This window comes from Rhinopithecus roxellana, chromosome 10 (assembly GCF_007565055.1).
Source record: "Rhinopithecus roxellana isolate Shanxi Qingling chromosome 10, ASM756505v1, whole genome shotgun sequence".
NCBI classification, from domain to species: domain Eukaryota; kingdom Metazoa; phylum Chordata; class Mammalia; order Primates; family Cercopithecidae; genus Rhinopithecus; species Rhinopithecus roxellana.
Window position 1 is genome coordinate 97276499 of NC_044558.1, and position 16091 is coordinate 97292589.

Sequence of the window (16091 nt, forward strand, 5' to 3'; positions counted from 1 at the left end):
GAACTGGTAATTTATATACTTGAGGATATTGTCTTATTGTATTAAAAGTTATATTTCACATTTTGAATAATACCAAGGTTTAGGGATTTTTTAAAAAGCCATGGAACATCCTTTTAATTTGCAATTTGGCTATTTAGAATTGTATTTTGGTAAAAAGACTTTCATATTCTCTTTTGCTATGTCTGCTAGTGCAGTTGATTACATCTTTTTGGTTCTAGGGATTTGGATTCTTGTAATTTGATGGCGTGTCCTTGGTAGTGGCTTTTTCTAGAAGTGAAAGTTGATATTGACTATACGATGTCATCATATCCAGACAATTGAGAGTTTTGGGTGGAGGTAATAAAGGAGAAATGGGCCTAAGAAAATGTATAACCTCTGCGGTGTTGATGTTACATAGTAGGTTTGTTTCTCTCTTCTTTCAGACTGGTCGAATTGACAAATCCTACCCTACAGTATGTGGCCACACAGGACCAGTGCTGGACATAGACTGGTGCCCACATAACGATCAGGTCATTGCCAGCGGTTCAGAGGACTGCACGGTCATGGTAAGTTCCCAGGGTGTTGCATGCATGCAGGCCGGTGGGACTCACCTACTGCTTTCAAAAGCATGTGTGTGAGTATGTGTGTATGTATAGAGGCTTGAAAAGCAGAAAGTTATAGCAGTTTTGACTGTCTGTTGGATTTTACAAGAATTTACTACATTTAAGTTTAATTACAGATAATCCTTTCAACAAGCCCTTAAATCAAAAGGTTGTGCTGCAGTGTCTTTTTTTTTTGAGATGGAGTCTCACTCTGTCACCCAGGCTGGAGTGCAGTGTCATGATCTCGGCTCACTGTAACCTCCACCTCCCAGGTTCAAGTGATTCTTCTGCCTCAGCCTCCTGAGTAACTGGGATTACAGGCATCCGCTGCCACACCTGGCTAATTTTTGTATTTTTAATAGAGATGAGGTTTCACCATGTCGGCCAGGCCGGTCTCGATTTCCTGACCTCAAGTGATCCACCTACCTCGGCCTCCCAAAGTGCTGGGATTACAGTCTTTTCTGTGAGTGTATTTGTGTATGTGCTTGTTGACAGTTGACATCTTCTCTGTCAGAAGATTTTAGGGAAAGTAAAATGACTTTTCAGTAATTCTGTAATGCCATTTGACCACATGAATTTCCCCTCGCCCCAAAAGAAGAGAAAAAATTGCTGGCACAGACTGTACAAGACAGTGACGTAAGATGCCAAAGTTATGCAGATAAAATGGGATATGTCACAGGTGGTAACAGACAGTTTTTGCAATTGCTTGTTTCCAAGCTAATGGCAGAAATTGTGTTCTGTCCAGTGGACCCTGGTTAAGAAAGTCCTTTTCATAAAGATATACAAACAAACAAAAAACGTGAAAGGTGAGTTAAGTACTTCACATTCCCTCCTTTAGTTTCCAAAAGTAGGTTATGTGTGAAATAAGGCTTTGGAGTACTTTAATATGATTTCTTGTTCTTAGTTATGATTTTTAACTTTAAAATGTGATTATTGGTTTGGATCAGTTTTTAATGCTAGCCCAAAATAGGTTGAAAAGGTTAGGCATAAGCACAAATGGGAGTATTGCTGCCCCTGAAATAAGGGAAGATGGTCTCTAATTAATTTGGTAAGCAGTCTCGCACATGTCAGGTAGACAGCTTGGAGAACTATGCTACTTTTATTTTCCTCTCTATTGGCTGTAGACTGAAACATTGTTTGGAAAGCTTTATTAATTAAAATTATTTTACATAAACACAAATTAATTCCTGAACTATGTTATTTAAACATTTACCCGCTTTCCCTCATGGGCTTTTGGCTGGGAATGTCTCCTCCTGTGATCTCATAATTTTGGCAGCTAAAGCATATTAAGGAAATATGCTGCTGTGAAAGGGAATTGTTCTGTTTAATGTGCCTTGCTAAATTGATCATTTTAATGGCTACGGACACATTTTGCTAAGAGAAAGGAATATTATTTAGACCTGATGCCAGAATTTTTTTTTTTTTTTGAGATGGAGTCTCGTTTTGTCGCCCAGGTTGGAGTGCAATGGCATGATCTCAGCTCACTGCAACCTCTACCTCCCAGTTCAAGTGATTCTTCTGCGTCAGTCTCCCGAGTAGCTGGGATTACAGGCCTGTGCCACCACGCCCAGCTAATTTTTATGTTTTTAGTAGAAACGGAGTTTCACCATGTTGGCCAGGCTGGTCTTGAACTCTTGACCTCAAGTGATCCACCCACCTCAGCCTCCCAGAGTGCTGGGATTACAGGCACGAGCCATCACGCCCAACTCGGATGCCAGAATCTTAGACGGAGAGTCTGAACCTCTTTTGAAGAAGCAGATTTGATCCATCCTCTGGCTTTCCCTGTCTCTAGCATTACTGGTCATGTTATCCTTTAAAAAAAAAAAAAAAAAAGTGTGTATTATAAAACAGAAAAACACACCAAATAGTTAAAAAGTGAATTCAGGGAGTTAAGTGATTTATGACATAGCGAACACCATGTAACCACCTTCCATGTCAAAAAGTAGAACTTTCCCAACCTCCTCAGACTTCTCCATGTGCCCCATCCCAGTCACAACAACCCTCCTCCCTCTCAAAGTAACCACTCCCCTGACTTTTGTAATACTCATTTCCTTGCCTTTCTTTGTAGTGGTAATCACTCAAGTGATTTGTAGTGGTGATCACTCTAGACTCTATAGATTGGTCTTGCCAGTTTTAAAAACTTTAAGTCTTAATCTAAAGATTCCTCCTTCATCATTTTCTTTTTCCTACAATGTATCTATGCAAAAGCCCTGACGTTTGACCTGTGCTTTTCAGCCATCTGGATTTTGCTGATTGTATCCTCATGTTGCAGTGGAACATGCTCCTCTGTCCTCTGAATTTCCTGCAGATTGGCAGCTGGAACCTGAAGTGCGGTCAGATTCAGGTTCTGTCCTTTTGGCAAGACTATGTTGTTCCTGTTACGTTCTTCCATACGCTAGGAAGCACATGATGTCACGATGTCTGGGTTTCATTCTTTTTAGATTCGTGCATTCTGTGCCTATATCCAGTCATTCACTAGGGGTCGCAATATGGTGACAGTAAATTCTGTCATTTTGTTTTCAATTTTTAGCTAGTAAAATTTTATAAGATGATGCCCTGACTTGCTTACTATTTAGTTACCAAATAGTATAGTTCATTTAGGAAAGCAGGATAAGTGCTTGATTCTTTCCTTTTATTTACCCAGTTCTCAAGATAATGAATTGATTGTTATCCTCAGAAGGTGACAAATTAGGGTTTTTCCCCCTGTTTCCTTTCATTTTGAAATTATGGATTTGAATATATTTGATGGGTTCAATCCATTATAATTCTTATCTCAAAGCTGACTTTCTTGCCTTTTCCAGTGGAAACCTCTTCAAGATTTCTGAGTCCTTTTGAAATAACCCTTGTAGTCTTTGATAGATAGATTCCTTGCTGTGTGATATGCTGAGGTGTTTCAGGTTCACTTTGGACATCCCTGCCCAAGCCATTTCTTTCAGACGTACTGGTTTATTTTAAGGGAAAATTATATCAAGTATGCAGTAGCATTATGTCTAAAAAAATATGTATGTGTGTGTGTGTGTGTGTGTGTAATTAATTTACAAATACTGTATTACCAAAGAGAGTGTAATCTTTTTGCTGTGGAGGGTTTCCCCTCCGTGTTGATGGCTGCTGACTGATGAGGGTGGTGGTTGCTGAAGGTTGGGCTGGATGAGGCAATGACAATAAAGTTTGTCATATTGATTGACTCGGCCTCTCATGAAATCTTCCTCTGTAGCATGTAATGCTGTTTGATAGCATTTTACCTACCATAGAACTTCTTTCAAAATTGGAGTCAGTCCTCTCAAACCCTTTTGCTGCCTTATCAACTAAGTTTATGTAGGTAATATTCTAAATGTTTTGTTGTCATTTCAACAGTGTTCACAGCATCATTACCAGGAGTACATTCCATCTCAGGAAACTGTTTGCTTTTCCATAAGGAACAACTCCTCATCTGTTCAAATTTTATCATTAGATTGCAGCAGTTCACTCACATCTTCAGGCTCCACTTTTTATTCTCTGCTTCCCCTATTTCCACCATATCTACAGTTACTTCTTCCACCAAAATCTTGAACTCCTCGAATGTTGATATTTTGAACTCCTTCCATGAATCATGAATTTTCTTAATATCACCTAAAATGGTGAATCCTTTCTAGAAGGTTTATTTATTTATTTTTTTTTTGAGACGGAGTCTTGCTCTGTTGCCCAGGCTGGAGTGCAGTGGTACGATCTCGGCTCACTGCAACCTCCGCCTCCCGGGTTCAAGCGATTCTCCTGCCTTAGCCTCCCGAGTAGCTGGGACTACAGGCGCGTGCCACCATGCCCAGCTAATTTTTTGTATTGTTAGTAGAGACGGGGTTTCACCGTGTTAGCCAGAATGGTCTCCATCTCCTGATCTCGTGATCCGCCCGCCTTGGCCTCCCAAAGTGCTGGGATTACAGGCGTGAGCCACTGCACCGGGCCCAGAAGGTTTTTAATTCACTTTTTTCCAGATCCATCAGGGGAATCACTATCAGTGGTAGCTGTAGCCTTATGAAATGTATTTCTTACATAAGAAGACTTGAAAGTCAAAATGATTCCTTGTTCCAAGGGCTGCAGAACTGATGTTAGCAGGTGAAAACAACGTTAATCTCCTTGTACATTTTCATCAGAGGTCTTGGGTGATAAGGTGCATTGTTGATGAGTAGTAATATTTTGTAAGGAATCTTTTTTTTTTCCTGATCGGTAGTTCTCAATGGTGGGCTTAAAATATTCAGTAAACCATGCAGTAAACAGATGTGCTGTCATTCATGCTTTGTTTTTCCATTTCTAGAACACAGACAGAGTAGATTTAGCATAATTCTTAAAGGCCGTAGGATTTCTGGTGCGGTAAATGAGCATTGGCATCAACTTAAAGTCACCAGCTGCGTCGGCCTCTAACAAGACAGGCAGCTCATCTTTTGAAGCTTCGAAGCCAGATGTTGACTTCTCTCTAGCCATGAAAGTTCTAGGTGGCATCTTTCAGTAGAAGGCTGTTTCATCTACATTGAAAATGTGTTGTTTGGCCGGGCGCGGTGGCTCAAGCCTGCAATCCCAGCACTTTGGGAGGCCGAGACGGGCGGATCACAAGGTCAGGAGATCAAGACCACCCTGGCTAATACGGTGAAACCCCGTCTCTACTAAAGAATACAAAAAACTAGCCGGGCGAGGTGGCGGGCGCCTGTAGTCCCAGCTACTCGGGAGGCTGAGGCAGGAGAATGGCATAAACCCGGGAGGCGGAGCTTGCAGTGAGCTGAGATCCGGCCACCGCACTCCAGCCTGGGCGACAGAGCGACTCCGTCTCAAAAAAAAAAAAAAAAAAAAGAAAGAAAATGTGTTGTTTAATGTAGCCACCTTCATCAATGATCTTAGCCAGATCTTCTGGATAACTTGCTGCAGCTTCTCCATCAGCACTTGCTGCTTTCCCTTGTACTTTTATATAATGGATATGGCATCTTTCCTTAACCTCATGAACCAACCTCTGCTAGTATCCAACTTTTCTTCTGCAGCTTCCTCACCTCTGTCAGCCTCCATAGAATTGAAGAGAGGTAGGACTTTGCTCTGGATTAGGCTTTGGCTTAAGGGAATCTTGTGGCTGGTTTGTATTTCTATCCAGACCACTAAAATAAAGGCTGTTTTTGCTTTTTTATCATTCATGTGTTCACTGGAGTAGCACTTTTAATTTCCTGAACTTTTCTTTTGCATTCACAACTTGGCTAACTGGCTTAAGAGGCGCTTAGCTTTTAGCCTGTTTCAGCTTTTGACATGGGTTCCTCACTAAGCTTAATCATTTCTAATTTTTGATTTAAAATGAGAAACGTGCAACTCTTCCTTTCGCTGAAACACTTAAAGGTCATTTAGGGTTATTAGTTGGCCTAATTTCAATGTTGTTATGTCTCAGGTAATAGGGAGGCCCAAGGAGAGGAAGAGACAGGGATACAGGGAGAGCAGGTGGTGGAGCAGTGAGAAAACACACAGCGTTTATCGATTAATTCACTGTCTTACATGGGTGCAGTTCATAGTGCCCCCAAACAATTACAGTAGTAACACCAGAGATCACTTATCACTGTAACAGATACAGTAATAACAAAAAAGTTTGAAATGCTGCAAGAATTACCAAAATCGACACAGAGACAGTGAACACATGCTGTTGGAAAAATGGTGCAGATAGATTGCCTTAGGACTGATATGAAGCTTCAGTTTGTTTAAAAAAACAAAAACAAAAACACCACCACAATATCTGTGAAGTGCAATAAAACGAGGTATGCCTGTATTTACCTAACCTCTTTCATTAATATTAATCACATTTCCATCTCCTTTCTTCCACACACAGAATGCAGGGTCTTAGGGATACAGAAGGAGAATTAGAGTATCCTTATCTATCTCATTTATCTTATCACATTATACATATAATAGTCTCAGAGTGAAAATACTAATACCACTACTGTACTATGATTACTGAAAATCGTTAAAAAACTAAACAACTTTTAGTTAAAAAACTAAACAACTTTTTAAAACCCATGCTACGTCTATTCTCTCTCCATTTAAAAATGATGTATTCTGTATTTTCAAGACCACATAGCTGTTACATTCAACAGTCTCTCCTCTCTTGGTTCTGTGAGTAACTACATTGAAGTGCACTCCATCAATCATTGTGTCAATCTCGCACCAGGCATTTGGATCATCTGAAGCTTGTTCTTGGGTGGATTCCTTAAGAAGAGGTCATGGGAACAATATTCTCTGAGTTCTTGTATACTGATAATAACTTATCTGTGATCTTTTTACTTGAAAGTGAGTTTTTCTGAATATAAAATTATTGGGTAGGGACAGTGCCTCACACCTGTAATTCCAGCAGTTTGGGAGGCCAAGGCAAGTGGACTTTTTGAGCTCAGGAGTTTAAGACCAGCCTGGGCAACATGGTGAAACCCCGTCTCTACAAAAAATAAAAAATTAGCTGGGTGTGGTGGTGAATGCCTGTGGTCCCAGCTACTTGGGAGTCTGAGGTGGGAGGACCTCTTGGGCCTTGGAAGTTCAAGGCTGCATTGAGCCGTGATTGTGCCACTGCACTACAGCCTGGTTAACAGAGTGAGACCGATGTTGTTTCTAAATAAATAAATAAAATTACTGACTCACAGTTTTTCCTTGAGTATCTAAATACCTTATTCCATTTTCTTTTGACATAGGTGTTGCTGTCAAAGTCAGATTATAATCTAATTTCCTTTCCCTTATAAATCATATGCTCTTTTTGCCTAAGTGTTCGTAAGATTTTTCTTCTTCAAATATAGTTAATTTTACTAGAAGATTGTTGGTCATTCTGAGTTGTTATCTCTAGATACCATGGTATGCTCTTTCAATATATAGTTTCCCGTCTTTTTTTTCTTGAATTACAGTTTTTAATGTTTTTTTTTTGTTTGTTTTTGTTTGTTTTTGTTTTTTGTTTTTTTTTCTGTTTCCTTGCTTTGGTTTTCTTTATCAGAGGCTCTTGTTACCCATATGCTTTGTCTTCTTTACTTCTCTTTAGTCGTTGTCAGTTTCTCTCCAAACCTCTTTTCTTTTTCTTCCCTCCCCTTCCCTTCCCTCCTTTTCTTTCTTTTTTTGAGACAAGGTCTTGCTCTGTCACCCAGGCTGGAGTACAGTGGCACAATCATGCCTTGACCTCCTGGGCTCAAGCAATCCTCCCACTTCAACCTGCCGAGTAGCTGCAACCACAGGCATTTACCACCATGTCCAGCTGATTTTCTATTTTTTTTATAGAGATGAGGTTTCTCACAATGTTGTCCAGGCTGGCCTCTAACTTGTGGCCTCAAGCATTCCTCCCAGCTTGGCCTTCCAAAGTGTTGGGATTACACGTGTGAGCCACCATGCTAGGCCCCAAACCTTTTTTTTTGTTTTTTGGTTTTTTTTAGACTTTATTATTATTATTATTTTGCTCTTTGCCTTTTATTTCTTTTGGGGGCATTATTTGTTGTGTTTATTTGCTCTTGTGTTCTTTCTTGGTTTGTCTTCATTTATTTCTAATTTTTTTCTTGATTTCTGTCACTTTATTTTTTTGAGTTTTTCAAGTTCTGATTTATAATGTTTTATATATTACTTTATTTTGAATTATTATAATGTAGTTTTTATCTCTTTTGAGCATGTCTTTTTAGCATATTTATATTATCTAAAAGGATGTTATTCTGTGTCTTATTTTCTTTTGTTCTGACAGTAATTTTGGAATTCAACCTTGATTTTTTTTTCTTGCTTATTTTTATGTGGATTTAATTTTCCCAAGCTTTTTAGATGGTGGCTTGGTTCAGATAGCTGCTCTAATTTCACAGAGCTCCCTCTCTGACATCTTCAGATAGTGTTCAGAAACATGGTGCCTTGCTTTCTGAGATTTCCTGGCCTGGCTTTTATGTAGCCTCTCTTATGCTTTTATCCCTCTTATTTCTATCCTGCTGAAATTCGATTTCATTTCCTGGAGTGTCTGCTTTGTGGTCCCATCCTGGAAGGGAGCCCTCTCTGGGTGATTTTGAGAGTGCTGGGGTCTAGATTGTGCCTGCCTCTTCAGACCTTTTAAATTCAGTACTCCTATGCCCAGCTTCTGTTGGAAAAGGCAAAATCCTTCCCAGTTTCTACTGCTGATCTCACACCAGCCTGCTGCCCTCAGGTCTGTCAGGTGTCCCCTTGCTGTCCCCTCCCACACAAACCCGAGGCCGATCACATGCAGGTCGTGTGGCTGTTGGTGTTTGCTCCCACCCACTTGAATTTTGGGGATATCACCTAGTTTGTGTAAATGTTGTCCCTGGATTTTTGTTTTGTTTTGTTTTGTTTTCTGCTAGCTCTGTATTTTTATGGAGGGACTTTGGAAAAACCCTCAAACAATGCTGCCACTGAGATTCTGCCATCTCCCAGAATCCTCAATGTCGCCCTTTTACTGGCATTGCTGGAGTGCACATTTTGTAAATTAAGTAATGCTTTGGGATAAATCTTTCTAATTTAAAAAAATCTTTAAGTATGGAACTGATATTTAAATCACCCTTTAATCACTTAATATCCCCCATATCATGTTGTTATTGGAGTAATTGAAGCTTGTATAGCTTAGCAGTTGAAATGAAAGTTTAAAGAAATATTTGATCTGCTCCTAGCCTACCTGCTTCTTAATACCTTATTTTCCACCTTGCTCTTCTGAAGGTAAAAGAACACTGTACTAAGATCAAATGGTTTCAGACAACACCCCCGTCCGCCCCTGCCCTTTTTTTTTTTTTTTAACAGAAAAGCTCTGTGTAGTTTCTCAAGCCTAGGCTATTGGTAGTAGCTCATGAGCTACAAATAATAGACAGTATAACAATGCTTAATTTTAGTAGAAGAAGGATACCAAGGAGAGCCCGAGAGTAGGAGTTTTGAGCATTTGCAGGTCGCTTCGCTTAAATTGTCTCAGCCCCGATTGCCTTACATATAATATGGAGGTATGATAATAATAATTATGCCTATCGAGAGAGTCAAAAGGAAGCTGTAAACGTATAATGGGCTGTTATTTTTTGTAATGTGGATTTTGATGTATACCTATGGTGGATTCCTAGCAGCAAGAGTACCTTTAATAGATATTTTGTAGAAAAATACAGTGGAACCAGTTTATCAAATGAGCTGTAAAAGAATAAAAGTAATTTTTTAAAAACTGCTTTTGGGATTACTTATGGTATATAAATCCATGAAGTCCTAAGCATTGAAGTGTTGATTTGCTAATTTTGTGGGCATTGATTTAGTGACAGCCACTTTGCAGTTTTAGGAGAGGGAATACCAATCTTAAGATACACCCCCTCATTGTTTAGGCGGGGCTTCTTGCAGCCTAAAAGTAAATTATATTGACACAGTTTACCTTTCATGTACTACTTTGTGAAATAGCGTTTTATACTCTCACACAGCAGTTGTGTAAATCCTACTCCTGGAAACTACACTTCACTCCTAACTTTTGCAAAGTTTTGGCTCTGTGAGTTCTTTTCCTCAGCAGTATCTTCTCAAAGAGAGTAAGATTGTGGCTACCTAAGTATTTTACTTGGGGAAATTTTAGCTCCAAGAAAATAATAGTGCTTTAAATAATACAAAGAGCAGCCAAGTTAAGTTTAGTGAATGATGTTGATTCAACATTGTTCCTTATCTGCAAGGTAGTAATCAAACACAAATGCAAAAAATGGCTAATTCGGACAATGGAGTTGCATAATTGTTCCTTCCAGAGTCTGGGAGGTGGAAAGATCTTGCAAAATGATAGTCTTAATTGTCTCCAGCTATATAATAGTCCAAATTTTTAAGTTTAAAGGACGCTTTCCCCCTTCTCTCAAATCAGTTTATTCTTCTGCAGAAATAAACAAAAATAAATACCCTATCTAATCCATTTTTGCTTCCATTATAAATTTTCCTAATATAGTTTGTTTTTGGCGGGTGGGAAGGCATTTGACAAAGACTGGAAAACCTGCTAGACAAATTCTGAAAGAGCTTTAATGCTTTCTAATATAGGTTTTGCCCTGAAATAAAAATGGAAGTTGATGTTTTGGTTCCTCTCAGGCATTCAGCAGGGGAGGGCTTTGTCTTAATTCCATTTTGTACAGATTGCATCTGGGCCATTTGCCAAAGGATATTATAACCCTGGCAGATTGGAACCCAACACTCGGTTCTTGGTTTTCCCGAACTTGGTGCCGCTCTGCACGTCATGGTTCATTTGGGAATGCCCTGATGCCCTACATGCAGGCCTTTGTGGGCATCTGTGGGACGCTGTGCTGCTCTGCAGCTGCTAACCACATCTTTAAGCTTTTTCCTGTCTCATGTCTTTTCTTCATTTCCCCTTTGGAATTGGTTTCCTTAGCATTAGAAAAATAGGGTCTTTTGGGGGCGTAACCCTTTTTACGGCTGTAACTCTAAGCCCTAGCACACAGTAGCAAGTTCATGATGGGTGATTAAAATAGGGAAGCAGTGTCTGGAAAGCAGTATTTGAAAAATAAAACTATTAAATTAATTGTACTTTAAAATTAGTACGTGAGAGAAACCCAAGTGTTTTAGTTTTCCTTTTTTCTTGTTGGGATTGTTCTCTTGAGTTGTTCTTTTTCCATATCCAGGCTTTCACATGTGAAAAGGATGCCCATGATACAGTAGTTCTGAATATGTGCTTAAAGTTGTTTTTTTCTAGAACCACAATGGGATTTTACTGATTGATTCACTTATTCATGTAGGAGCTGTTGGAACTGATTTCATTTTTTTGGTTATATAGATGAGAGGTTTCTATGTTGTGCAGGCTGGCCTCGAGCACCTAGCCTCGCCTCCTTATGCGCCAGGACAACAGACCTGAGCCCCCGCAGCTCCTCTGATTTCATTTTTGTCCTTTCAAAACAAAACAAAACAAAACATTGCCATAGTAATGTGCTGTCCAAATAAAAAATGTTAGGAACACACAGCATTATTTAAATTAAGAAAATAAAATTAAAAAAGGGAGTAGGGATGACTTGTACTCTTTGCTGTGCTGCGATGCCTACTCTGGGTGTTTTATGTCTGTTTTCCTCTGCACTCACTGCATACAGTTTTGAGAAAGCTGGTTGGTATTACAATACCAGTCTGTAGCCATAGAACAAAGAAAAGCTAAGCCTACTCAGAGATCAGATCTGTCGTTACTGTGGTAATTGGCCTAGGTATAAACCAGAGCTTTCACACATAAGATATCTTGGGTGTAAATTAGTTAGTATTAATTAATTTGGTACAGTGCTGAATTAATTTGAAGACAGGACTCCTTCTAAGAAATTCTGATGTTCAGACCTAGAAATATATATGAGGTCATAGTGGTCATATTAATAGCAAGAAAAGTCATCATGAAAATATAGTAGGCTCCTTTTTTTTTTTTTTTTTTTTTTTTTTTTGCCATGCGCTATTCTAAGCCTTTATGTACATGGTTATATTTAGTTATCGTATCAGCACAGTAAGCCATGAGTGTGGCCTATTTTACAACTTAGGAAACAGGCTCAGAGAGTGACAGTTTTGTCAAGGGTCACACAGCTGATAAAAGGCCCAGCCAGACCCAGATCTGTCTAGCTCCAAAGAAAGCCCCATGCTCTTCTCCCTCGTTGCAGTATTTCCTGTTAGGCTAGTGTTTTGGGGCATGCAAAATGTTTGAGCTCATTTAACCCTTCTAGTAACCCCTGAGTAAGCACAGCTGTCCCCACTATCAAGGAAATGCAGGCTCCCGGAAGTGAAATCCCTCCTTAATGCTAACATGACCAATTAGTGTCCCAGCTCTGACAGGAGCCTGTGTCTTCTGACACCCAGACCAGCATCCCATATTACATACAAAAGGACCAAACATGTACCAAGTGGTGCTTCTGTTTGTTGTTGTCCCTGAGCTGCAGGAACATCAGTCCAAACCTGCAAGCTGTCACCCGAAGTAGCAGACAACCCTGAAGAGGGCAGAGAGCCACATAATGACAGTCCTGTGAGCAGGGCCTGTGGGCGTCAGCCAGAGCACGTGTATGCTGGTGTGGAAAGACCTTCAGACCGCCCCCAAGCCCCCAGCTCTTTCCACAGTCCACCGTAGAGAACCACCCCCTCTACCAGTGGACGCAAGAATTCAATTGTCTTCTCATTTCATTTCAGAGACTTTTTCACTCAACTTTCTTCTCACATTGCAGTCCTTGTGCTTATAGTATTATTAGCTTTTTCACTCTGATGCTTTTTCCCTAGAAGCTCCTGAGCCAGCTTCTTTATGGCATTGTTTAAATGCTGCATGCACTTTTTAGAAAATTGCTCTACACATCTGTGTTTTTTATTTTGAGACTGGATATTCAATTTCTCCTTATTTTCTTCTCTACTTTCACCTAAGTCTTGTTTATCTTTTAGAGGTCACCTCCTCAGGGAGCCCTCCTTGGTGGACCAAGCTTGATTAGCAGGAAGCTCATTTCATAGTAGTGCGGTTGGCTTATGCCAGCATAGCACTGGTTGCACTGTGTGGTTCCTAGTGAATATACAGGCAATAATAACAACTAACACCCAGTGTCTGCCTTACGCCAGGCATTCTTCTAAATGTGTCAGTTTCATGTTACCATGTTAGTCTTCAAACCGCCTCACAGAGGGCAGATTCAATATTAAGTCCTGGAAAGGTTAGGTGAATGTCCCCAAGGTCACACTACTGATATGTGACTGAATCAGGAATTCAGTCACATCAGTCTGGCCAGAGCCCATCATCTCAGCCCTGCTATGTACTGTCTCTGCATTCTGGAGGCACTATGTGTGTGTCTGGCTCTGTGCTGAGGGTTAATTCCTTAAATCTCTTAGCACACTTCTCAGGCATAGGTACTAATGTTTTCTCTATGCAGTGATGTTTGCCAGGATCATCACAGTAAGTAGCCCAGGCAGGATTTGAACCAGACTCTGCCTGACTCCGGTGCTCACTCTCTAACGCTCTGTATCACACCACTTGGATTTGTTGTCTTTGATTTTCAGTCTGATAGAAGTCTCTGCTTTCTGTTAGACCATCAACTTCTGAAGAGCAGGGCCTGTATTTAGTTACCCAGTACTAGATGGGTTACAATAGAATTTATTGTAACTCATTAAACATGTTACAAGAAAGAGTTAACCAAGGTAGTAACATGGGTTAGGTGCTTGTCTTATGTGCATAAACCCAGCTGAGGGAACCATTAAACCAGCTGGAGGTGTGGTAAAGAAGGAACACACAGAGTTTCTTTATTTTAAAAATTAATAAATGTTTTGCTTCATCATTAAAATTTTCTTCTAATCCAGGAAAAGATGATGGGGAGAAGCTAGAGAAAGGAAAAGGTTGAGTCCCCATTGTGAGCTCTGCTTCTGCCCTCATATTTTAAGTTTGGAAATGCTCATTATAACCAAAGCCTCCCATCACTCCATGTCTCATTAGTAATTTGGAAAATGCACTGGCTGTGCTCAGAGTTAGACACAGAAGCGTTTTCAGTCCTTGCGAGGAAACCCAGCAGGCCATGGTTGGGGTGCCATCTGGAGATCGAAGGTAGTATTACCACTCTGTCAGTTCTAAGTGGGGTCACAGTGCATCTTGCAAAATGCATTTCCTGTTGAGTCACTAAAGTCCCATTTCATAATTGTTTTTCTATCGACTTCATGCTTTGATCAAATTAGTAGTCACTGTTTTCTGTGTGTTCTGTTCAAAATGTCAGTCCTGCTTTATATTCAAATAGTCAAGTTCAACGTGGAGTTGTTTCACTAATCGTAAATTCTTGAATAAAAATAGTGCATATCAGGATGAAAGCTAACATGCAGTGCTGGAGGAGAGCAGATGCCTACATTCTCCACAGGGGAAAGAGGCCTGGGTCAAGGTCTGTTCCGCAGAGGGAGGGAGAGGGCAGGGTAGGTCATCCTTTTCCTTCTATGCTTGTTCACACCTGCCTTGCTTAAAATTTGCTGAATGATGGTGGGGCTTTGGGGAAATTAGGTGATGTTTTAAACTTGGGCCCTCAAAATGCAGGTTTATTTTTGCCATGATTTGCATAAGGGGTTATATTTAGCCTGGGCAGAATTGAGCTGTAAAAATGAACAAATCACTCAACTCATGACCTTTTCCCACTCTTCAGAATGGCAAACTTTTCTCATTTTTTGCAGGACAGTTGAACTGAGCTGAACCCTAAACACTCATCCAGTCTAGATCTCTGCCTTCCACTAAGCAATTGAAAACAGACAATTGTTTGTCTCCTTGTTTAAAGTTCCCACAAAGGAAAATTCTGTTTCTCACGTGTTCTAGTGTTGAACATGATTTTTCACTGAGAAGTTCTTAAATTTTTCATGAGCTAGTTCCTCAAAATCATTTTCTGATGGTAAATTTACTTGTTTTAATCTTCATGTAGAAGATAATGATTTTAAACTTTAGCTTTTTAATAAGCTTAAATAATATTTAATACCTGGTCTTCTGTAGGGTTCTTGATGCTACTCAGCTTACCTGTAACTCAGCCCTTTTCTTAGAGGTTGTTTGTTTCTTAACCCTTTGAAACCTTTCTCTTCCATTGTTAAACGTAAAGTCTTTCATTCCTTCCACTCATACTTTCCCTGTCCCTTTCTCCGTCTGTGCCCAGGCATGTCCCCAGTTAAGATATGGCGAGTCTTCTGCATGTCTTCACCAGTCAAGAGGATTTTTTTTTAAGTCACAAGTTTTATTGCGATATAATTCACATATAATTCACTCATTTAAAATGTACAATTCACTGATTTTTAGAATATTCACAACCATCACCACAGACAATTATAGAAAATTTTCATCACCTCAAATAGAAACCCAAATCCTTTAGCTATCACTCCTCCACCTGCCTCCCTCCACACTCCCCAATACTAAGCAACCACTATTCTGCTTTCTGTCTTTATGGATTTGCCTCTGCTGGACATTTCACATACGTGGAATCCCGCAATATGCGGTCTTCTATGTCTGGCTTCTTTCACTTTGCATAATGTTTTTAGAGTTTGTTCATGTTGTAGCATGTATCAGTATTTCATTCTTTTTTATGGCCAAATAATATTCCAGTGTATGAATATGTCACATTTTGTTTAGCCATTTATCAATAGATGGATATTTGGGTTGTTTCCACCTTTGGGCTATTACAAATAATGCTTCCACGAACATTCTTGTACAAGTTTTTGCATGGACACATAGTTTCCATACTCTTGGGTATATCCCTAGGAGTGGAATTACTGGGTCATATGATAACTCTGTTTAATCATTTGAGGAACTGCCAAGCTGTTTTCCAAAGTCTGCCACCAAATGGTGGTTATACCATTTTACATTCTCACCAGCCACGTACGCAGGCTCTGATTTTTTCACATGCTTGTGAACACTTGTTATCTGTGTTTTTGATTCTAATGGTCATGAAAAGAGCTTGTGGTTTTGATTTGCATTTCTGTAATAACTAATAATGCCAAACATCTTTTCATGTGCTTTTTCGCCATTTATATGTCTTCCTTGCAACGTCTATTTAGATGACTGGCCTATTTTTAAATTGGGTTATTTGTCCTTTGGTTGGATTCTGA

At 39.8% G+C, this 16091-nt stretch overlaps 1 protein-coding gene and 1 non-coding gene across 3 annotated transcripts in view; one reads left to right on the forward strand and one right to left on the reverse strand.

Annotated features, from left to right (window-relative positions):
* CORO1C (coronin 1C) overlaps window positions 1–16091 on the forward strand; it is a 125072-nt gene that overhangs the window by 91614 nt on the left and 17367 nt on the right. For both annotated transcript variants that reach the window (XM_030939249.1, XM_010360536.2), the window contains exon 3: window positions 423–545. In XM_030939249.1, coding sequence (XP_030795109.1) covers window positions 423–545 — 123 coding nt within the window. The remainder of the gene's footprint in view (window positions 1–422; window positions 546–16091) is intronic.
* Window positions 10498–10558, reverse strand: LOC115900168. The gene has a single exon (XR_004059838.1). It is a non-coding gene; the product is annotated as a U7 small nuclear RNA (small nuclear RNA).